We start from the raw sequence: 23,971 nt of genomic DNA, 5'->3' as shown, positions 1-23,971 counted from the left end.
AACATGTGACGCCCTTTTTATTATATTCATGTCAATACTCTGTGAATGTTTGTTATAATTTGGGGTTAGAAAAAGGGTGTTACAGTCACTATCACCATAATATTTTTCTTATGTGAATTTTATCATTGGAACTCAAAATTTTTAGGATTCACTATCATCATAATACCTTTCTTATGTGAAATTTATCAATGAAACTCACTACTTTTACGGTTCGCTATCACCATAACATCCGTTTTTTCTATTGCATTTTTCAACTTTTTTTTAAATAGCTACTTCTATAGATAGCTCCATTACATGTTTTGTGAATCTTAATCTAACATTACTCATTCGAGTGTTTTAACTTCTTTTTATGCGTTTGTAATATATTATTCATCTTAAGATTTGAATTACCTGTGCGGACGCACGAGTCTTCTACGAGTTTTATTAATAATAAAGCATTTCAAATCCCACATCATAGTGGGCTAGACTCTACCCGGTTAAAGATAGTTAATTAGCCCGCCAAATCATCAAATTTAAAGTAGGGAAATTTTTTTTGCACCTCTATGTCTTCTCTTAGGTCTCTGGTAAAAAGTAAAAAATATTTCATATTTTTGGAGATTAATATCCGAACGCATCATTTTTCTACAAAATATTTAATTTTGAAGATGTATATTTGAATAAATCTTATTTTTTACGAAAAAATATTTTTGGAAATGCATCTCTGAATAAACCTTTTATTTTATGTAAAAATGTATTTTCTGATATGCATATTCGAAAAATTCCCTGTTGTGTTTTTTTTAACTTAATATGGATGTATCCGAATAGGCACACCTAGTAGCCATGCATCAGCAATGCAACAAATATGTAAATACTAACAATTTTTCTCTTGAAGAAACAATTGAAACATAAAAAATTGATTAAAATAAACTTATAAAGTATGAAAATACAACTAAAAATCAAATAAAATTAAATTAGGTGTCTATAAATTTTTTCTGGATTTTTTCAAAAATACGAAAAACGAAAAAATAAATCAAATAAAATTGAAAAACAAGGAATTTAGGATTTTTGGGGTGGTCTCGCGTATTTTGTCGAGACTTTGATCCTGATTTTTTCCGATGAATTGATACGGTAAAATTTTGATTCATAGTCGATTATTTAGAAAACCTAGTTTTTTTTACGTTAGGTCGTGTAAAGGCCAGAAATGCAGGAACCCATAGGTCAGAACGCAATGATACAATTCCTATAATTCTAATATTAGTTAAAATCGATTGAGAATCTCCGGCAACGGCGCCAATTTCAATGAACATGCGTAGTCACTAAATTAATTTAAAAGTATTTTCAGATATGCATCTCCAAACTAATTTACTATTTAATTTATGAAGGGTACGTTCAGAGATATATCTCTAAATAAACTCAAATATATTTGAAAATTTTTAAACATGCGTCCCACATGTAAAGAAAAAGTCCTTAAAGTTGTATAAAACGAAATACAATATCATGAGTGGAAAAGAAAAAGAAAAACTTATGGCCACAACTAGGTATCAAAACAAAGAATAAAAACAACAACACACCTCCTCAATTATATTTAAAATATTGGTCACACGTAATATATTATAATTAAAATTCAAAACATAATAGTACACCACCAATAATATTAAACTCGCTGGCATAACTTTGAACTCAGATGAGTTTCATGTTTTGAAACAAGTTCAAATTTTATAGTAGTTTCACTTGAAGCAATATTTGACAATGCCTGGAATATGAACATTCATGAAGTAGTCTTCCCAATCAATCAATTTTGGATCAAAGTAAAACAAATCCATATCTACTCCACTTTGTCTCGCTTCTATTTGCATCTTCTCCGCATTCTTATTATCGAATCTGTCCACAAAAACAAACTCATCTCATTAATTAATGTTATAACACATAATATATAGGTCCATTAGCTCATTTGATTAGTGCGTTGGTCTTATATATTTTATTGACTTACCGGCCGTCGAAAAATAAATATGGTTTGTAAAGATCAACCAAGCGCATCACGGTATTGACCTTCTTGTTGACATCAAAACACATACCATCAAAAAAGTGGCAAAAAGCCGCATTCACTAGCTCTAGCCCCTGAGAAAACAAAAACCTATTAGTATGCGTGTAAGTTTCCCCGATAAATTGATTAATGAGTGAGGATTAGAAGTCGAATAACCTTGAGTGGAAGTACGTATCGAATGAACATGTATCTTTGGAAGCTATTCATGTTTTCCAAGACTGTAACTGTGCCAACTTTGATGGGTTTTCCTTCTTTGTCTAAACATGGTTTTGCAGTAAAATATCTGAAAGTGTAATCTTTGAGATTTTGATATCTAACTGGATTTCCAACAGAAGAACCAACATGATATATTTTATCACTAGGTTTATTGGCATGCGTCACCATTGCCACCATCATTGCATTCACCACCATATCAGCTGGAATCTGCATAATTATTCATAATTATTCAAATTCAGATACATTAATTATTCTATAAATTTTTTCGTATAAAAACCAAATAATATCAAATGATTCTCACCACATCAAAAACAGCTTTAACGTCCGCAAGGAAGCATGTTAATTTTCCTTTACCATAAGCAACAATTAAACTGTCTATGGTTCTGAAAAAAAGTAAAGAGATTAAATTAAATAAACATGATTAGTTAGTTAATTAATTTAATAACAAAGAATTGTAGATTAATTTACCTTACTCCTTCAACCCAGCCAGGGAAAGGTTCTTTGTAAGTGCTTGTAATCATTGTAGGACGAATAATAACAATGGGCAGATTTTCCTTCATAGTTCCCAAAAGCATTTCTCCCAATGCTTTTGTAAACACATATGTGTTTGGCCATCCATACATTTTTGCTCTACAAATTTATCAAAGTTAAACCAAGTTATTCCAAAAGAAAACTATAATAACATTTAATTTGAAAAAAAAACAAATATAATATTTTATTAAATTATCTAAAATGACAAGATAATAATAAAAAAATCTTTTTTTAAAATAATTTTTTTAAAATTTTTTATTGATATTAACCTTTGGATGCCCAAATCCTTCAATGCAAATTTAATCTCATTTTCAGAAGCTCCTTGTTGTTGAAGCATTTTCAATTTGTCTTCAACTACTTTCTTTTCCACATTAATGTCTAATCCTTTCACTCCATTTAATGACACACCCATTTTGTATGGATCTTCTGCAATCAGCCCTCCTTTCTCACCACATACATATGCTGAATTTATTAATCAATAACGTTAGTACATTAAAATATTGAAAGTCAAGTATTGATTCCACCTACTAAACGTGTGGATTTGGTAAAAATTTAAAGCATGTGATATTTTTTTTATTAATATTGGTTTTTGTTTTTGATAAAAAATTTATCTATAAAAACTAAAGTAATCTCCTATTATTTGTCTCAAATTATAATTTCTTTCAATACTAATAATTTTTCAAATCTAATTATCTTTGTGTTATATCAATTCACACAGAACTTTTCTCTGATTTTAAATAAATTTTTGGTTAGATTGTTTTGCAAAAGGGACATTAAGTTTTTTAAAAGAAAAAACTCCCATTATGATTTGTTGGTGGGACCTAAATATGAATAGATTTTTCTGCAGTCATTTGTATTGGGATTCATGCATTTGTGGAATTATTGAAAGTTAGATAAAATCAGACGATGTCAGAGTATAACAATTAAGAAGAGTTCCATTAAAAAAATAATTAAAACAAAATATTAATTATATAGATTTTAGATTTTATTTAGAATTTAAATATCTAAATAAATTATTTAGATTTAATAGAATCTCCTATTAGTTTGTTGAAAAGCTAAACCTCCTATCAATTGCCTTGTTTGTCAATATATGTTATGAATATGAGAAAAGTACTGTATGTTTGGCTTGAGTGAAAGAATGTGAAAGGCAAATTTAAGAAAAAAGCTTAAATTTTAAGGTTTTTTTATTGTTTGTTTTGAAAGAAAAAAATATAATTTTTTTAATAAGATCCATCAAGTAACAAATATATCACCAAAAAAGGACAAACCTGTTGATACATGGACAAGCACCCTAAGATTAACACAATTTTTGGCAAAGTTTAAGACATGCTTCACTCCAAATGTATTTAATTCCAATGCCGCATCATATCTGCATTTATAAACAGTAAAAATAAAATAAGTAAGATGTCACGGATTCGAACTAATTATTTACTATGTAACTGGAAAACTATCAACTAAAATTATTTAACTTATCTGGACAATTATTTTTTTATCATGACAACTATTTTACTTGTGTACTATCATATAATAAGCATTTAAAGCAATTATATAACTGTTGAAACACAGTGTTACACATTCCAAAGCAATAATACATGATTCCAAAGTATTTATTATACCTTTCATCAAAGTTAGTTGTTGCAGCTAAATTCACTATGACATTAATTTCACTGTACAACTCTTTAACTAGATTTGGATCCTTCAAGTTGAACTCTTTTTGAGAAATGTCTCCAGGCACTACAGTCACTTTTTCTGAAATAAAGCTATTGAACTTTTCACCATGAATTTCCTTCAGCAATTTGAATAAGTCCTTCTTCAAAATCTGTGCATATATGAAAATAAACTCTTATAAACACCACTATGTTCTATACATTCATTTAACATATTATAATTTTTTTTCTTTTCATTAGAATATCAATGTATTACATTTAAAATGTAATGTTTGGTGGGGAAACTTTATGAGCAATATTATCCTTTTTGTGGTGGTTGAGAAATTTTAATATTGAACTTTCAAATTTATTTTATTTTTGAAAGTCACGTCACAAAATTTATTAGAATAACAAAAATACTCATTAATTTAATGAATAATAATTAGTGGGCACCATTCACCCATTATGAAATACTCAAAAATTCGGTACTTTTGAATAAGACAATTTATAAAATATAGCTCTTATATGTAAACAAACATTTAAGATGGGCTCTTATCATATAAAATAATAATTTTATACTAATAAAAATATATATAAAATATTTTATTAAAACTTTAAGTTTAACTAATTAGTATAAGTATGCAGAGACGGTCCTCTTTCTCTTTGCAGTCATAAAACCATATATTTGCAGGGACTTTAATATTGTCAAGGCTTAATAGTTAATTTTATAGATTGATTGATCTACTACAATAACTACATTTTTACTCATTTCAACAAAAAAAAAAATTGTATTGTTAAAAACAATTTAAATTAGGTATGCTTTTCTATCTAACAATATTGAGAAAAGATTATAAATAAATAAACATCTAAAAAGAAAATAATAATACGTGAACTAAATTATTTTATCATGCAACGGTTTGGACAAAAAAAGAATTCAGTGGTGATTGATGCTGAATTTGGTAGGGAGGATCACGGTTCGATCTCCCGCAACTACGATCAAGGGAGAGTTAGAACTACTTGATATCAGAACTGACCTTCGAACCGAACTAAACCGGTGATGATAAACGAAAAAAATTGCATTTTATTCATTTTAAAACTATTTATTGTATAAAAAACACTCGCTATGCGACAGAAGTACAAGTTAACAACTTTAAGAGGCAGATATTTCTTGTGAGTATTTAGGATGGAGAAACGGGCCCGGCCTGTCCGCTTACTCATTTTATCTGCATCTATTTTGAAATTGATCAGAGTTGCTCTCTAGTTCTTTTTTTGGACTTTTGCTGGAATTGTTATATGGGATATGTCTGCTTGTCACCAAGATATATTTTAAGAAATTGTGAATATTATTAAATGATTGTCTAAAAAAGTAATTTTGTTTTTTTTGAAGTGTCTTTAATGAAGTAATGATTGCTATTTTGTCAAAATTATCTCTAATTATTTACTATAAATAAAATAGAATAATTATAAACCAAAAGATAATTATTGTTTAATTATTAATTTTTTTAATATATGTAAAAAGTCAAAAAGTAATATTTAAAAAGAAGTTAAGAAAGTACTATTCATTAAATTTAATGTAAAATAATCATTACTTTTCGTTAGATATAGTAATCAGAAGACACTTCAGAATTTAATTAATTAACTTTTGATAGCACACTTTTTGTTATATTTGAAATATTAAAATAAATATTTTATTTAAAAGTTAATTAATTAAATTTCTTTCAACAGTAAGTTTATCATTTACTAAAACACTTTATCAATTATATAGTAGAATAATTAAGTAAAAGGAAATTTATTATATAAAAGTATATTAATAGAAAATAAATGTTACATTAAAATACTATAATCAATTATTTTAAGACCAAAAATTGTGTAAATATGACATAAATCTTTTTACTAAAAAGAACAAGATTTAAGAACACATTCTTATAAAAATTATACTAAATAATAATAATGAAAAAGTCCAAAAAAAAAATCTAAATAAATTTTTTATTATAATTTATTCATTATGTTTACCAATATCATGTAAAATTATATTTGAATGAGAGTATAAACATACCTCATTATGCAATCTTTTAGTAGCAGATTCAGCATCTGCAGCTCTCAAAAGAAGATAAACTTTCTTCACATTTGGTTGCACTCGTAGTATCTTCTCCACAAAAACTACAAAATAGCACAATACAAAAAAAAAAAAAATTAAACAAGTAGCACAAAGTGCATTTAATTTCTTGTTCATATATATTGCATTAAGATAATTATACTTTTTGCAAGGAATCCAGCAGCACCAAGAACCAAGACATTTTTATCTTGAAGAAACTGAGTAATGCTTCCAAAATGTTCCATTAGAGAAAATACTAAAGTATAAAGGTGAGAGTTGAGAAATGAGAGATATTGGATATAAGAAAGTTTTTTCTGTTTTGGTGTAAAATAATGGCCTAGATGACCAAATATATATAGAAAGAATTAAACGACACGTAACAAAGCATTTATTTGGATAATATGAAATACTATGAATGTGGTCCTAAGCAATTAAACTAGTGTGAAATTATGAAATGCAAGTGTGTGAAAGAGAGATACTTCTGTTCTACCTACAACCGCCCAACTGTTCCTTGAGATAACCTAACCAAGCTGCCACTGTCTGCAAATATTAATGCCAATAAGTTTTTTTTGCTACTCTTTATTGACTTGCTCAGTCTGAATGCTTGATGGTGATAAAAATTAAAATATAGTTAAATTTATGTAGGGGTATAATCGGTTTTGGGGAGTATGAGAGAAAATGCCAAAAAGAGTAAATCACTTAAACACCAAATTGAAAATAGGTTCTTAGTTTTATATTATGAAATTAATTATTACTCTTTATCAAATTTTTTTTTATAATCAAAGGGATATATTAATAAGCACTAGGGGTGCTTAACCCAAGAGTACAAGAAGAACGAAAACAATCCCACATGGAAACAACCACCCAAAAACCAAAGGACCAACACTTCACTTAAGAAACGGTCTCGGATCGACACACCAATCCGGCCAAGAACAACTAGCTTTCTCCTTAAAAAAAATTAAAAACCATTCCCAAGAGATAAACTTGATTAATCCTAACCCATCAAAGGAAGACAAAGTAGATCCTTAAAAATGATTGCATTCCTACACTTCCAGACAACCCAACAAAAAATCAAACCAAAGAACCAACCTATTTCCAAATGGAAAGAAGACTTACAAATCGAATCTAATGAAGAAAGCCGCTCCAAAATTGTTTCAATCAACGGCGCATCATCTATATCAAGCCAACTATACAAATCGATCCACCAAGTTCTAACAATGTGACAATGAAGAAAAAGATGTTCCAAATCCTCATCAACCCGATTACATAAAGGACACGTCAATTGAGTAATTATACTAAATGGTAAAGAATATCTTTTAGCTTAATTAGAGGATTTGATTCGAACTCAATCATGGTGCACATTAGCGTTATATTTTTTTGATAAAGAGTTTTTTTGTTCAATGTGATTAATCTATGGAGTTGTCCGCAGAAATGATATTTGATTTCTATAAAAAAAAATTATAAATATTATATTTCATTTTCATCATAAGATTGATAAATTCATAATTAATAAAATTATACTTTCTAAAAAGTACACATGTATAGCCCCCTAGGCTAGTACAGGAAGCCAATGACTTTAATGTTTTTAGGTATTAGGGAAAGCTCATGAGGGTGAGGAGTGTTGTTTTGGAGGTGTTTTCTGTGGAATTAGAGTAACTTCGCGAGGGTGAGAAACTTTGTTACTAGGGTATATTTTTTGTATGAATATGACATCGATCTTTTCAATCTGAAGTGTGAGATATTTATTGAGGTCTGTGGGTCTGGATTTTGAGAATCTTGAGAAGTACTAACCGCTCCACCTTGACTATGAAGCTTGTAGACTGCCTACTTCTTAAGAATCATGAGCGTTACCACTTACATATGCGATTATGGACTGCTTATACATCATCATCAGCGTTTCCCATCAAGCGAGCCATCTAATGAATGGGGATCATGCCCAAATGACATATTTAGGGTGGGTGCCTATTGAGAGATGATTCTTGTATCGCCCTCATGCATACCTTTACAAATATATCACTACATAGTCCCTTAAGCACGAGTACTTGTAAAGGTCAAAGTTATTATGCTCATTCCATCTAAGCTAGTCCCACATGTGGGACTGAGTCTCCTAGTTAGGGGTGAATCCCTCAATTAGGAGCGAGTTCATTAGTTAGAAATGAGTTCCTCAAATATTGGCGAGTTTCTCAGTTACATGTGCACCAAGAGAGGGCTCTGGGTACGCCTCTAGGAGTCACCTAAGTTATATTCTATTAGTCATTCAATTTTCAAGAAGTGTGTGTGGCATTTAAAGCCAGCTTATGATTGTTTTCCTGGGGAAACTAAGTCTTAGCTTATTTATTATGCGTGTCCTTGACGTTGGAAACTTTTCGCTCTCCTTCTTTTTTTGGAAATTCTATTGGTCAATGGTGGGGTTTCATAAGAGCACTTTTTTGACCTTTGAACTAGGAGAAGAAAGGAAAAATCACAGGGTTGATCAGTGCATTTTGATGCACATTCCTCTACGTTTGTACTTATACATTTCCATGGTTTGCTTGTCTTATTTTAGTATTTTATAATATTTTATATTTTAATTTATTTTTATTGTTATTTGATTTTCGTATTTAATTTTCAGCTTTAGCAGTCTGCACGGAAACAATCATAAATGGAGTTCCAGGAGTCCGATTGAGGCGTTCTAATAATCGCCGGAAAGCTAAGAGAAAGAGCTACAATTCTTATGTTGGAGTTGAAGTCAGAATCGGACTGTAGCAGGGCCAGAAAATTCGTTAAAGTTGCAGCACTAGTTTTATTTAAGTTTCGGGTCATTAGTTTTGGGCCTGGGTCGTATGTTTGACCCAGTTGGGTTGTAAAACTGGTTGTATTCTTTTCCAATAGGGTACAGCCACGGTACTGTTCACTTTATTCACTATTCACGATTTTGATTGAAGCTTGTACGAATGGCTATGGAGAACTAATCGCTTTTGGTTGATCTACCGTATTCAGGTTCCAAAACTATGAGATTATTATAATTTTGCAATAAAATTCCTTCTCCTTCAATTATATATGTTGTTTATCTTTTGCTTAATTTGATATTCATAATATATATTGTTTGGTTCGATTGATTATGTTTTCCAATTTATTTGCATTTTATCGTTGCTTAATCGTTAATCCGCTGTATGCTTAACCGAATGCTTAATTCGGCAAATGGGAAATATAACTCGTATAATATTGTCGCGCTTGTTGATTATATTGTAATCGAACGGGAATGTAATCCGCTTAGGGTAGTGAGATTATAATAATCGATGATTGGTAGGAATCCGAATCGGTAGATTGACTTATCCCATAATCACTTATTTCACAAAACAGCTTATTCCAATAATTGCTTTTGTTAATCACTTTTTCGACCAAACCAACCCCCCCCCCCCAATTTCAATTTCATTTGGTAATAATTAAGAGTTCTTGAGAGACGATACTCGAGTTACCGTTACCGTCGTTACTACAGTTTTGCAAAATACTCGTTTTTGATCCGTGCGCGACAGCGGATCAAGGGTCAATTAACCCCTTCCATTTTTATAAAGGACTAATGGCCAAAAAGAATGCCAAATGTGTCTAGGTTAGAGATATTTTATCCCTATATTTTAATTCAGACAGGATCCCAAGCTTCCGTCCGAATATTAGGTTCTCGAGCATAGGGCATGAAGAGGATGAAATCTTGGAGCAATCTTAAGAAATGGAAATAGCCAATAGGACTACTCTAGGTTGTTTATCCACGTCTTATTTTTACTTGCAACTCCGTATCATTCATGAATTAGTGGTTTTGGTTTCTTTGGTGTCATTTGAAGTGAAATTTATGGTGAATGGTAATGTCGCCTCCTCCTAAATCATGCCTAATTCCTAAAACGTCATTAAGGAATTTGAGATTTCCTTTCGCCACCTGGCCGTTCTCTCCACTATCTAGGTTTTCTTTCCCTTTTATAGCATAGAGGTACTCCTCACCAATGGGTGGATGACTCTACATTTTTTTCCTGGTAGGGTTTGTTGGAGTTTTATGCGGATTCTTATGAAGATTTGAAAGATAGATTTGTTAGAGTTAGAGGGAGAGATGAACCCTTTATGATGACCACATATGTGACAAATGCCTCCTGCTTTCCTTTGTCATGGACAAAGAACCCTTATCTTATTAAAGGAATATATTCCAAAAGCCTTCCTCCTTTAAAGAAGTACCTAGGTAAGCTTTATGAAATGAAGATAACATTTTTAATTGATCTCTCCCCCTCACTAATTTATACCTTTGTCTCCTTTGTTTTAGCAGTGAAATGTCTAGAATCTGGCTTGTTGACAAGAGAGAGCGCTTGGCTTGGATGCAACTTGAACATCAACCTGAGACTAACTCTCAGGATTTCCCCAAGGGTTTGTTGGTGGCTGGAAGTAGAGGCAGAATGAGATATTCCCCCAGGGTGATACTTACCATCCAAATAGCCAAGGACGGGAGGAAGGCCCCTCGGGGCCATTGGGAGACAACTAGACGACCAATATGGGAGGAAGGGCTAAGGAGAGCTTGTTTCGACGATGGAAGATCCTTAACCCTTATTGTGGAGTGACCCTTCTTTTAGCGTGATTGAGTTTACTAGGCGTTGCCTCCCTTTTCCAGAGAATTTTCCCACCGATTATCGTTCACTCCACAACAAGTCTCTTTCCTATTGGATGAGACTTTTAGAAGGTCAAATGTTGATATGCCTCTTGGTGGAGAGAGTCCAGCAGGAGAAACATATTTAGACGATTAGTGAGTTGTAGTCTGCTTCCACAAAAAATAGGTGGACTCAGTTTCTGACGAAGAGCATATTGCTTTTCTAGCTTTATGGCTCTCTAAATTTGTCTTCTATTTCCGCTCCTTGAAGGTGGCTAAGAGGTTTATCACTTTGGTCCATCAACTTCATCAGGGCCACAATATTTGTCTAAGTGAAATGATCTTGGGCTCCCTTAATGAGTCTTTGAGTGAAGGGGTCGATCTGATGACTCCTGACCCAGGAAAACCTAATGCCAACTACTTGTTTGCTGGCCCTTTCTGCTCATGTTCGACACAAAATGTCTCAGGAAGTTTATTTTTCCTAGCAAATATTGAGGCTCTTTCTTCGTAGTTGGCTCTTTGGTATTCAAAATCGCCTTAGTCTTGTTTTGGTTAATCTCAATGTCTTTCTTGTGTACCACAAAGCCTAGAAAGTCGCCTGCACGAACATAAAAAGCACACTTTAATGGATTCATTTTCAATCCATATGTCCTCATTCTAACAAATGATTGTCGAAGGTGGTCTAAATGACCAACTTCTGAGGATGATTTAACCATAATTTCATTAATATACACCTGCATGAAAGTGTCTATAAAATCACAGAACATTGAATTCATTGCTCTTTGATACGTTGCTCCAGCATTTTCAACCAAAAAGGCATGACTACCCATTCATAGGTTCCTAATGCCCCAGGCCATCTGAATGCTATTTTGGGGGTATCTTCTTCAGTAATAAATATTTGATTGGAACCAGAATAACCATGCAACATGCTTAAATATTCATGGTCCAGGGCTGAATCGACAAGCATTTCTTCTACAGACATTGGGTATTCATCTTTGGGTGTTGCTTTGTTCAAATCCCTAAAGTCTATACATACTCTTAGTGTTTCATTCTTTTTAATCACATGGACTATATTAGCTAAACATTCGACATACCTGGTTGTCCTGATATATTTGCTTTTCAACAAGCGTTCAATCTCAGTCTTTATTTCTTACAAGACTTCTAGGGCAAATCTCCTTGGCATTTTCTTAACCGGTTGCTTGCCTGTGCTGATAGGTAGCCTCATCTTGACCAGGTATCGACTCAATCCTGGCATCTCATTGTAATCCCATGTAAAACAATCCCTGAATTCCTTGAGCAGACGTATCACTTGCTTTTTCATCTCACTATCGACTGTAGTGCTGATGTATGTGATTCTTTTGTCATTCCATCACCTAAGTCGACCTCTTATTCAGGATCCTGCGACTGCATCTTCTAGATGTTACCTCTTGGATATTTTTCAAACCTCGAAAGCTCATCATCGTAAATACAATCAAGCCTCAGGCTTTCTAAAGTTGTTTGTTGGTCATCTTGGCATATTTCTTCTACTATTGTGGCTTCAGGCGCCACATTTGTCATCTCGTTGGCTTCAAGATCCACATTCAACTTATTTTCGGCCAAATAGGCCAAAATCCTTGCCGAAGCATTTGACTTAGGCACCATAACCAAGGTTTTCGCCATCCAATCCAGTCGGTGTGACTTCCCCTTCAACAACTGGACAATCATCCAATCTTTCCTGGTCCTAAATGAAACCATGTGAAGGGTATAAGGTTAAAGTATGTCCAAAATTTGGATGTGGATGGAATGTAGCATCTTCTGGATAGCATGGCATTTGTCATCTCGTTGGCTTCAAGATCCACATTTAACTTATTTTCGGCCAAATAGGCCAAAATCCTTGCCGAAGCATTTGAGTCAAGCATCATAACCAAGGTTTTCACCATCCAATCCAGTCGGTGTGACTTCCCCTTCAACAACTCGACAATCATCCAATCTTTCCTGGTCCTAAATGAAACCATGTGAAGGGTATAAGGTTAAAGTATGTCCAAAATTTGGATTTGGATGGAATGTAGCATCTTCTGGATAGCATGGAAGTATGGTGGCCAATTCTTTGTCAACGTTCTTCTTGTTTACCATATTCACATCAATAGTGAAGTAACCATGGTCTTCTTTAATGTTCTCCACAACTTCATTGTCGCGCCAAATCGACATTCTTTGATGCAATGTCAACAACACAACCCCTATTCCATGAATCCATTCGTGTCCTAAGAGCATATTGTAGTTTTCTTTGGACGCAATCACCATAAACAGTGTTGGCCTTGCAATCGAGCCAACTGACAAGTTCACTTGCATCACTCCCAAAATATGGCTTATCTTCCCTTCATAATTTGACAATACCATATTATGTGGTCTCAAGTCTGTTTCAAGCTTCCCAATCCTTTTCAGCAAAGATTGAGGCATCAAATTCAGTACAGCTCCACCATCAACGAACACTTTATTCACTTGGAAGCCATCTACCTTTTCCCTTATAAACAAGGGTTTAAGATGGTACATCATTCCTACAGTTGGTTTCTCAAACACAACCTGTTGCTCTTCAATTACCCCATTACTCATTACGTAATAGCATAGCGGTTTTTGACTAGCAACTTCTTTAGTCCCCACGTCATCTTCAGTCTCTGACACTTCAAAGATAAAATCATATTCAGCTGGAAGAACTGACACGATGTTGCAATGGATGATCAAGTCATCTTCTGAATTGTCTTCAAAATTGTTAGACAGTATTTCATCATCCATGTTGTCGACAGGCCCTTTCGTTTCTACTGTCTTTAATCCCATCATTGGTGGAGGCAATGCCAACCTCTCCTTAGCTGACCTACGATGTGCCTCTTTTCTCTCTTCGCCACCTCCTGGCGCAGTTCTCTGCATTGTTTCTTTTGTAGCCTTTTTGTTTCTTTGGAACCTTCTCCATTGGGTTCGGTTCATGGGATTTTTTCCCTTATGCATTGGAAGCACATGATACTTATTCGGTGCATTTATAGTCTCCCCTGCTTGAGTCGAACTCATCCCTCATTCTAGCACTTGCCATTTTTTGCATGAACTATAACCATTTTCTACCCTTCTCTTGCTTTGTGCTGCCCTCCTATGTATGCAGGGCAAACCCATCTATCAAGGGGTGCGTTCGATGGTGGCACGAAGGTCCTCTGATAGGGGAACTTGACTCCACTTTGTGGCTTCTAAACTTTGTAAGACGCTTTTGAGTTGTCGAACACCACCTTAGGCCCCTTTCCATGGAAGCGCTCTTTCTTAGACTCCTATTTCCTTAGAGTTTCAATTTTCTTTGCAATTTTCCCATCATAGACTACATTATAGTTAGGACATAACACAGTCTTTGAACTTCTTAACTTGCACTTGTTCAAGAAGTCGATTAGTTCTTCCTCGGGTTTTGGAAAAACCACCTTCATCAGTTTGCCACTGTTTCTTCAGATAAATCTTCATTCTTTACTTCATGCTCCATCTCTTTTTTACCATCACTGTGGCCTTCAAGATCTCTAGTGTTCTCTACCATCATGACTTCTAGTGGATATACGAAGCTCACGTGTTCACCCTTGTGTAATACGGTGAACTGACTTTAAAGAAATGTCGCGGTAAGCAAGAGTCGCCACCAGCTTTTATTTTATCCAAATTAAATAGAAAGGCTAAAAGAATAGGAAATACCTTTTAAATAAAAACTGAGTTCAGGGGTAATTATGCAAAGGGAAGGTGTAAGGCACCCTTTGCATCCATGATTATCCATGGGCTCTTAATTGCTTTGCTCGTTTTGAAAAGAAATGTAGAAGAAGAGAATACGGACTTTAGCTCGTAAATGAGCGTAGCCTTGAAAGTGTTTAGAAAATAGTAAAAAAAAAGATTTTTAGAGCAATGGCAATTAGGAGCAATTACCTGGTTAGATGAAAAATGTTCTTTAGCCTTTCAGGGTGAAAGGGTCTATCCATACCATAAGAGGGCAGGAAGTCTTTCGTTTGGATGTTAACGGGTCATCGAGTTATCGTTCGCCTTAAGACTGTCCCATACCATAGAGAGGCAGGTAGCCTAAAGGGAAGGATCAGAATAGCCTTTCGTTAGGCAACCAGAGGATACCTCAGCCCTTCGTAGGCAACTTCCGAGGGACGAGATCATATTTAGTGTATCGAAGGCAGCATCATTAGGGACTTATGATCTTTGCATTAGTCGAGGCAACATGGCTGAGGTATCCTCGTATTCGAGGGACATGGCTATTCTGCAAAAAACACAAGGCGACAAGGTAACAGGCAACAGGCAACAAAAGAGGTTACCCCAAAAGGTGCGTGGGTGCAACAATCACGTGATCAATTCAGAAATTTAATCTTATAATTAGTGATGCTAATTTAGTTCAAGGCTTGCACTCCCTAAGATTACTAACCACACAATAATATAATATGCAGATTAAGTGCCTTTAAGGCCAAGCAATACATCCTCAGAACAGTTACAAATAATATGGGGAAGGGAAAAAGAAACCAGTGGATCTGACTCAAGTAATAATTAAAGCAGAACAAATAAACAAGGTTAAGATTTAGGGTTACCGACTATCGAGCTTTGACGGTTGGCAAACCTGAAAAATTGGAAAAGGAGAAATAAACACGAAGGGGTGAGTGTATTATCAATTCAAATGACAATTAGGGTTAACCCTAAAGAAAGCAAAATAAAATAGAATAGATATTTAAAATAAACATAAAATAGAACTTAGCTTTTGATTTGATTTGATATGGTTCGTAGTCGTAGGTAGCCTCGGGGTTAACCCCGAAAAAATTGGCAAAAATAGGCAAGATACGTGAGTGCAAAAGAGTCCATTGACTTTCGAGGTTTTAGCCCTAATAACAATTTTATAGTGCAAATAAATATTTAAAATAAAATCAGAACTTAGCTTTGTAAAAGGGATGGCACATGATCTGGAGATATCTGATAATAACCCTGAAACAAAAATACACAAAGAAATGTTTTTTCAGTGTATGGCAAATTCTTGCAAACCCTGATTCGAGCGTAAATAAAAATAAATAATCGATTTAATTAATTATTGGTTTTTCAACCTAATTAATTAAATCGATAAAAAAAAAAGTTCGATTAAATATATGCCCTTAATGTATAGTTTATCAATTTATAAAAAGAATTATGATTAATTAAACAAATAATATAAGTAAATTAATTTAATTTAAAAACCATTAAAACAAATTATTTAATGATAATTAAAATGAAATAAATATTTTTATTATGTTTTTTTTTAAAAGGATAGAAATTAAAAAGAAATTATTTTCTAAAAGATTTTAACAAATAACAATATATAAATAAAGAAGTTATGTAATAAAAGAGAGAAAAAAAATTAGAAAAGGAACTTAGCTTGGATCATGTGGGGTTTGGCCATGATGGACCATGGTGGACAGGCATGTTCACATGCGTAGGATCTGGAGAGGAGGCAATCCGGTGGAGGAGATCGGAGGGCATATGGTGATCTTGCTTGGATGAAGCGCACTGGATCTGCAAAGGAATTAGAACAAGAAAATAGGCAAAAATTAACACACGACACTGGGATCGAACCCAAGTCGTCTTGGTTACTAGAAAGCGTTCTTTGCCACCACACCAAGATCAATTCGCTGTTAAGGATTTCGCTTCCCCTAATTAAGTAATAAACAAGCTAACAATTTTAAATCAAAACGAAACGCGTGCCCAGGAGTTGTCTTCATCGTGAAGACCTGCACTTTTTTGCTACGCATACGCTACAAATTTGCTACGAAGCTCTACGTAGCTACACCCTGTAGACATCAATTTCACGATAGCGACACCATAAGTCATGAACAAAGAATCAAATCGACCGTAAATGACGTCCCGAATCTAATGAATTCATAAATTTGGCCTGAAATCATCCCTATCCAAGAATCCCTAATTTACAAAACACAAATCCTAGCCATGGCATATCTTTAACCTTGCATCTAAAACTCAATTAAACTGTCCAGAAACATCACACAGGTTATCATGATCATGAATATATAAACCAAACATATTTATGATGCGTGCATGCTTGAGATCGAAATTAAGGAAAAACAATGCAAACCGTGACAACAATGGTGCTGATTCCGGATGCTTCCTGGCTCGGTGATGATTGGAAAACGTTCAGTGATGCTTCAAGAACGTGCTTGGACCCTCAAAACGTCTTGAATCCAGCTGCAAATCCAAGAACGATTTTGAAGTTTTTCTTCCCCTTTGAATGAATTCGGTTATGGCTTCCAGAGGTAGCAATCCTTGTCCCCTCCCCCTCTTGTTTGGCACGAATTGTCTCTATATATTGGATGGAATTAGGGCAATAGAATTGATCAAAATCTTGAAGGATTGTTGATTGGAAATTAGATTTGAAACTTTGATATTTTCTTTCCAATTATGGCCAATATTTGATTCAATAATTCCAATTCCCAATTACACGAATTTGTAGTGAAGTAATGCATATTTTGATGATTGATTGTGGTTGCAAAATAGACCAAATCAAATCTTTTCTTTTTTCTTTCCAAATATTTGATTAAATTGAATTTTTAAATGAATAAAATTCATAAAAAATCAAATAATCACCAATAATTCGTGGCAATTGGATTGGATGTCTTGGGCAACTTGAAGATCAAGATTGGGCCATAAAAAGTTGGGCTCCTTTGCAAAAAATTTCAATTTGAAGCCTTTTGTTTCACTTTTTCCCTCTCAAATTTGTCCAACTTTGACAAGGCATATCTCTCTCAATTTTTGAGGTATGGAGGAGTTCTAGACTTTTTAGAAACCTTGAAGAGTCCTCTAACCAGTGTTTTTGGTCTCATATCAAAATAATTTTCCATGCTCCTTGTGTATTCTTTTAAAAAAGATGACTTCTGCTTGACTTTTGAAAAGGACCTATAATGTTTTGGTCCATATCTCTCAAATGAAGCATTTTTAGACTTGGCATGTGAGGAACAAAATTGTAGAGAATCAAATTTCCTTCAGAATGAGCTTTGGATGGAAAATTTCTGATGTTCCATGTAAGAGTTATGGCTGGTCAAAGTTCAGTTTACTTTCTCCTATGAAAACCCTAATTTAGAAACTTTTGGAATTGTTGATTTCTGATCTTTCCTTGATGAACCATTATCAGTTATTGATCAAATGGTGAAGGATACTTCAATATAAGGATGTTGACAAAAAATCAGGAGTTTTGGCTGTATTTTGTTCACAGTTGACTTTTAGGTCCAACCAGTCGACTGTTGACTTTCTGAGCAATTGAGTGATCAATCTTTTGAATTGAGACCTGAAACTTGTCATGGAGGTAGTGTGGGGTATCATAGACCATATGGGATACCTTGGAGCTTCTGATCCATTGATTTCTCCTTAGAACAACAAAACCCTAGTTTCTTGAACCTTGTTTAGGAGAGGTGTCTTAGAGTCATGTGCCTTGACTTTGAGTTTGAGCAAGAGAAATAGTATGGGAAAATTTTGGGGTATGATAGCTGCCCCTGTTCAATTTTCTTATATCTGAAGATGTAGACTGACATGTGTGCATGTCGGGATCTGAAGATAGAAGAGGATTGAACACTAGAATACCCAGGATTTGCCCTTTCTGAAGTAGGGACTTTTGTCGGAGATGGGCTTAAAGATGCCATCCAGGCCTTGAGAGAAAGTTTATTGGAGATGGGCTTAAAGATTCCACCCAGGTGTTTGGAAAAGATGTATGATTGGGATGGGCTTAAAGATGCCATCTTGCTTGAGAGTCAGAATACGTCATATGTTAGACCGTATATGGAGGATATACTTAGGATGAGTCGTACGTTAGACTGGAGGATGGGTCATGCGTTAGACTGATTCCAATTTGCATTCGTAGATGTCTGAAAGGCCGTGTGTTAGGTTGAAGGATGAGTCGTGCGTTAGACTAGATCCAAATTGCATCCGTAGATGTCTGGAAAATCGTGCGTTAGGTTGAAAGATGAGTCGTGCGTTAGACTAAATCCAATTGCATCCGTAGATGTCTGGAAAACCGTGCGTTAGGTTGAAGGATGAGTCGTGCGTTAGACTAAATCCAATTTGCATCCGTAGATGTCTGGCAAACAGTGCGTTAGGCTGAAGGATGAGTCGTGCGTTAGACTAAATCCAATTTGCATCCGTAGATGTCTGGAAAACCGTGCGTTAGGTTGAAAGATAAGTCGTGCGTTAGACTAATCCAATTTGCATCCGTAGATGTCTGGAAGGCCGTGCGTTAGGCTTTGCTTTGAATAAGATTCGAATCTTTGTACCTGTCACGTATTGTCAGTTTTTATGCAATATTTATGATGCATGTAATGAATGGGATGGAGTCCTCAAAATAAATGGGGCACTTCGTATGTTATGTATGAATTATAACCGTATGCAGTTTATGAATATGTATGTGATGTATATGATGTATGACTGATGCTATTTGGAATATTCTGAGAAAATAAATGTCTATAGTGTTACGATTTTGATGTTTGATCTCGTCTTGAAGATGCTCAGCTGGGAATTTATGATTCTTGTTGGGGATGATCAGTAAATTGATGTACCCTGATTGGTGATAAAAAGTATTAGTAACCCATGTTGGAGAAGAGCAAGGTGTCGGGGAACCGGCAATGTTGAAGATGTAAACTCTGTTGGGGAGATATGTTTTTGTTGGTCGAGTATGTTTGAAGACATCTTCTTGAGTATCGCTCTATGGGGATATGACCTTGTGAAATCGGAGTTGTGGGAAGGCATGGATGCCTTGAACATTGCCCCCAGTATTATAGTAACTACCATTCCTGGATTTGATTAGGACACACCACTGAGTATTGATCAAGATGTCAAACTAGACTTGCATAGATTTGCCCCAGCTAGTAGGAACTTTTGGAAAGATTCGCCTCGCGAGGACTTTATGAGATATGCACTATGGGCGAGATGCCCCTAGTAGTCATAGGCCCAAGACAACGTCCTATGTTGGTTGAGAACTAGCTTCGGATCTTCTTGGATGCATGCCCCTGATTGGCATCCTTGAGATATTCTTGGAATCTTGACTTGATTGCCCCAGATTGATTGGGAAATAGTTTGAAAGCCACTTGGGATGTATGCCTTTGGCTATTTGGCATTTGAGAGATTCTTGGAATCTTGACTTGATTGCCCCAGATTGATTGGGCAAAACGTGTCATGCCCCTTGTATACGTAAGAGACATGGATTCTTGGAGTAATATTGTCTATCGAGATAACTTTCACTCATTAGTTGTACCCTGTGCAAATTCTTTCTGTTGCTAACATTTGAAATTATGTAGCAGAATATGTTTAATAATGAATTCATGAGATGCAATGCATACACCTGTCTTGAGTTTTTCAAAAACATTAAAACTGGAGATGTAAAATCATGATATTTATAAAAACATGATGTTTGTAAAAAACAGGATATCAACCTAGCATTTGTAGTAAACCTTAAGGAGTCGGGATACCTTTTTGGTGACAGTATGCTTTCGAACTAACCATGCTTCAATTAGGACTTTCAAGGGTTGTAACGTGGCTTGGTTCACGGTTTAAGAAAAAAGGATAAAGGCTCAAAATTTGATTGTACCCACCCCTCTTCGTGATGATCTTCAGCCCTAAGCTCAGTTAATTCAACTTATGCATTCAGGTTCCACGAGACTTTTGGATTTTCACCTTTGACAATAATGATGGTTCACAAACCAAGAGAACTTTTGAGATGGCAGTCACTTCTTCCTTTTGGTAGTCACAACATTGTGTTGTTCAGGAATTTATTGACTTCTCTTTTTTCATCTTTTTGATATCCCTAACTTTTGCTTGAACTGTCTATTTTGAGCTTACAGTCAGCGGGATGCCTTGATTTTTGCCTAAGTCTTCTTTTGGATTTTTGACTCAGCAGGCTTTTCTTTGCATATATGTTTTTTCATTTTTTTTGAGAGATATTGACTTCCTTGCTTAATGATTGATGAACCATCATGGACTTTTGATTGACATCTCCAACACTTCTTTGATGTGTGCGGATGAACGCTTGTGATTGAAACCTTTGTTGAAAGGTGTACTGAATGATTCTCTTAAAATAGAATACACAGCCAAATTAATTGAGAACTACCCTGCCCCAGGTTATGATCAAGGGTTTTAATTAGTACAAGAAACTTCTATTTCTTAGGCTCAAAGGGGTTGACGAGGGATTAACATCCTTATATCTCCACTGTTTAGGAATTGAAACAATGCCTGTACATCGTCAGCATAGTCCGCTCAAAAGCATACTGTATGAGGTTGCGGTATCGTTTTCTTCATCCTCCCTTAAAAGGCTTACAGCTTAGCAGGAGTTGAATATCACAAAACACATGCAAAGTAAAGACATAATTTAAATGAGTGATAATGAAATAATTTATTCAAGACAAACATATGCAATGCACTGATGATGGTTATTAAAACATATAATGTCTATCATAAGTCGAATGTTTAAACAAACAGAATAGAAATTGCAAATGAAAGTAAATCTAATGATCTAAAAGTTCGTCCTTCTAGACATTTAATCGATCTTGTCATGATTAGGCATAGGAGCAGTGATCACTACAGGAGTTTTTGGATGAGGGAATTCAATTTCACCAGCATCGATCATATCTTGGATCTTGTTCTTTAATGGCCAACAATCATTCGTATCATGTCCAGGGCTATTGGAGTGATATGCGCACCTCGCATTGGGCTTATAGCTAGGAGCGGAAGTGTTGGGCTTTATAGGAGGATCCCTCACAGTAATCAAATTTGCTTTCAACAAATGTTGTAATGCCTGAGCCAGTGATATGTTGATCTTATTGAACTGACGCCTAGGTGCATCTGACTTGCGTCTTTGTTGTGGAACTGGTGTAGAGATCAGAATTGTCCCTATAGGTTGGTTGTGTTCATTGCGACCTTTCAAATTGTACCCAGCATTAGCCATATGAGGTTCCTCAGGTGGGTGGAAGTCGATGGTTTTGTCGTCGATTAAATCTTGGATCTTGTGCTTTTATTGCCAACAATCTTCTGTATCATGACCAGGGCTCTTCGAATGATAAGCACATCTCGCGTGGTATTTATATCCAAGAGTGGGATTGGTAGGAAATGAATATGGAGGTAATAGAGTTATCAAGTTCTGATTGAGAAATTGTTGGAGGACTTGAGACAGCGGTATATGTAACGGAGTAAATGACCGCTTAAGTTTGGATCTCTGATTATCTTGACCACCTTGATGCTTATGTTGATTCTTCTCCTTCTCGATCAGAAGTGCCTTTAATTCTTCTTGCCCCTTGGCCAAGTTAAAGATCATTTCTTGGAATTGGTTGTTCTGAGCCAGAAGATTTTTGACTGATTGCTCGAGATTCATGATGCTGAAATAAACAGCGAGGAAGGATGAGAGACCTATTGTAAGAAACCTGTGATGCGATGTTATGAATGCAGATGCAATATTTTCAAGGATCTTTAGGATTTTAGTTAGCAACATTAGAAAATGGTTTGGTCGCATCTTTGTTTGAAGAACTCTGACTTTTGTCGTTGAACGCCCTTCTTTGAGAATCAAGCTCACCATATCGAGTGGGTCATCGCCTCTGATTCGGAATACTTCTGAATTTGAAGGTGCATGGCTAGAGGAAAATAAATCCTCTTGCCCCTTAATAGGTATGATGTCTCTGAACTGGACGGCATACGGCCAGAGGAAAATAAATCCTCTTGCCCCTTGAATAGGGATTCAGTCTTTGATAAGGGCACCTGAAATTGTGCACCCTAAATTCCTAAGATCCTTGAAAGGGTTAGTCAACAAGTTATGCATAACAATTCCAAAAGTTTCTAAACTAGGGTTTGTATAGGAGAAAGCCAACTGAACTTTGACCAGCCATAACTCCCACATGGAACATAAATTTTTTTCCATCCAAAGCTTATTTTGAAGGAAATTTGATTCTCTACAAATTTGTGTCTGACAAGCCAAGGCTAAAAATGCTTCATTTAGGAGATATGGACCAAAACATTATAGGTCATTTTCAAAAGTCAACCAAAAGTCATTTTTTCAATAGGACACACAAGGAGCATGGACAATTATTTTGACATGGGACCAAAAACACTGGATAGAGGACTCTTCAAGGTTTCTAAAAAGTCCTAGAACTCCTCCATACCTCAAAAATTGAGAGAGATAGGCCTTGTCAAAGTTGGACTATTTTGAAGGGGAAAATGTGAAGAACCTTGAATATTTTTGCAAATGGGCCCAAGTTCTTTTTATCCAATATTGATCCCCAAGTATCCAAGAGCCCAAAATCCCTTTGCCACGAAATTTTGATCAATATTTGATTTTTTATTCATTAAAATATAATTTAAATCAAGTAAATCAAAGAAATTTGAAAATTTTGATTTAGTTATATTTTCCAATCAATTCAATCAATAATTAAACACAAAATTTCATCATAGAAGCATCTACTGCTCACGGTTTGTCTAAACCTAAATTGATTCGATTTGCATCATAGAAGCATCAATACTCAAAATTAATGGCATATTTGTGTTTAGTGTGTTATGTTTAACGTTTCTGGAAAGTTTTATAACCTATGATGCTGTTATGACCATGTTGCCAGATTAGGGTTTTCAAAAGCTTTTTAGGGCTTTTTGATACAGGTTCCTTTTGATCCAATTAAGGCTATGATCAGGTTCGTGAGGTCCATACGAACACGTTGGATCCCTCGCGAAAAATTTTTGTTTGCGTTTGCACCTATTCGCTATTTTGGAGGTTGAAAGATTGATGTTTTATAGCGCTTTTGAGAAAAAGCGCTGTTAAAAGTGAGAGCCAGAGGTTGAAGACGATGCGTGTCACCCTCTGCTTGGTTGGTTTGCGC

The 23,971-nt window shown here is 34.8% G+C and overlaps 1 protein-coding gene across 1 annotated transcript; it reads right to left on the bottom strand.

Moving 5' to 3' along the window:
• Positions 1–1,533: 1,533 nt before the first annotated feature.
• On the bottom strand, positions 1,534–6,835 carry LOC131638267 (fatty acyl-CoA reductase 3-like). The gene is made up of 10 exons (XM_058908819.1): positions 6,675–6,835; positions 6,473–6,576; positions 4,387–4,589; positions 4,039–4,139; positions 3,040–3,232; positions 2,708–2,869; positions 2,541–2,622; positions 2,180–2,446; positions 1,970–2,097; positions 1,534–1,860 (listed from the first exon to the last, which is right to left on the bottom strand). The coding sequence occupies exons 1-10, from the start codon at positions 6,754–6,756 to the stop codon at positions 1,707–1,709; spliced, it is 1,476 nt and encodes a 491-aa protein (XP_058764802.1). The 5' UTR covers positions 6,757–6,835; the 3' UTR covers positions 1,534–1,706.
• Positions 6,836–23,971: the final 17,136 nt, after the last annotated feature.

The sequence above is a fragment of the Vicia villosa genome, unplaced genomic scaffold (genome assembly GCF_029867415.1).
Source record: "Vicia villosa cultivar HV-30 ecotype Madison, WI unplaced genomic scaffold, Vvil1.0 ctg.002238F_1_1, whole genome shotgun sequence".
In the NCBI taxonomy this organism is placed as follows: domain Eukaryota; kingdom Viridiplantae; phylum Streptophyta; class Magnoliopsida; order Fabales; family Fabaceae; genus Vicia; species Vicia villosa.
The sequence above is the reverse complement of the archived record's forward strand: the minus strand, read 5'-3'. Positions and strand labels throughout refer to the sequence as shown.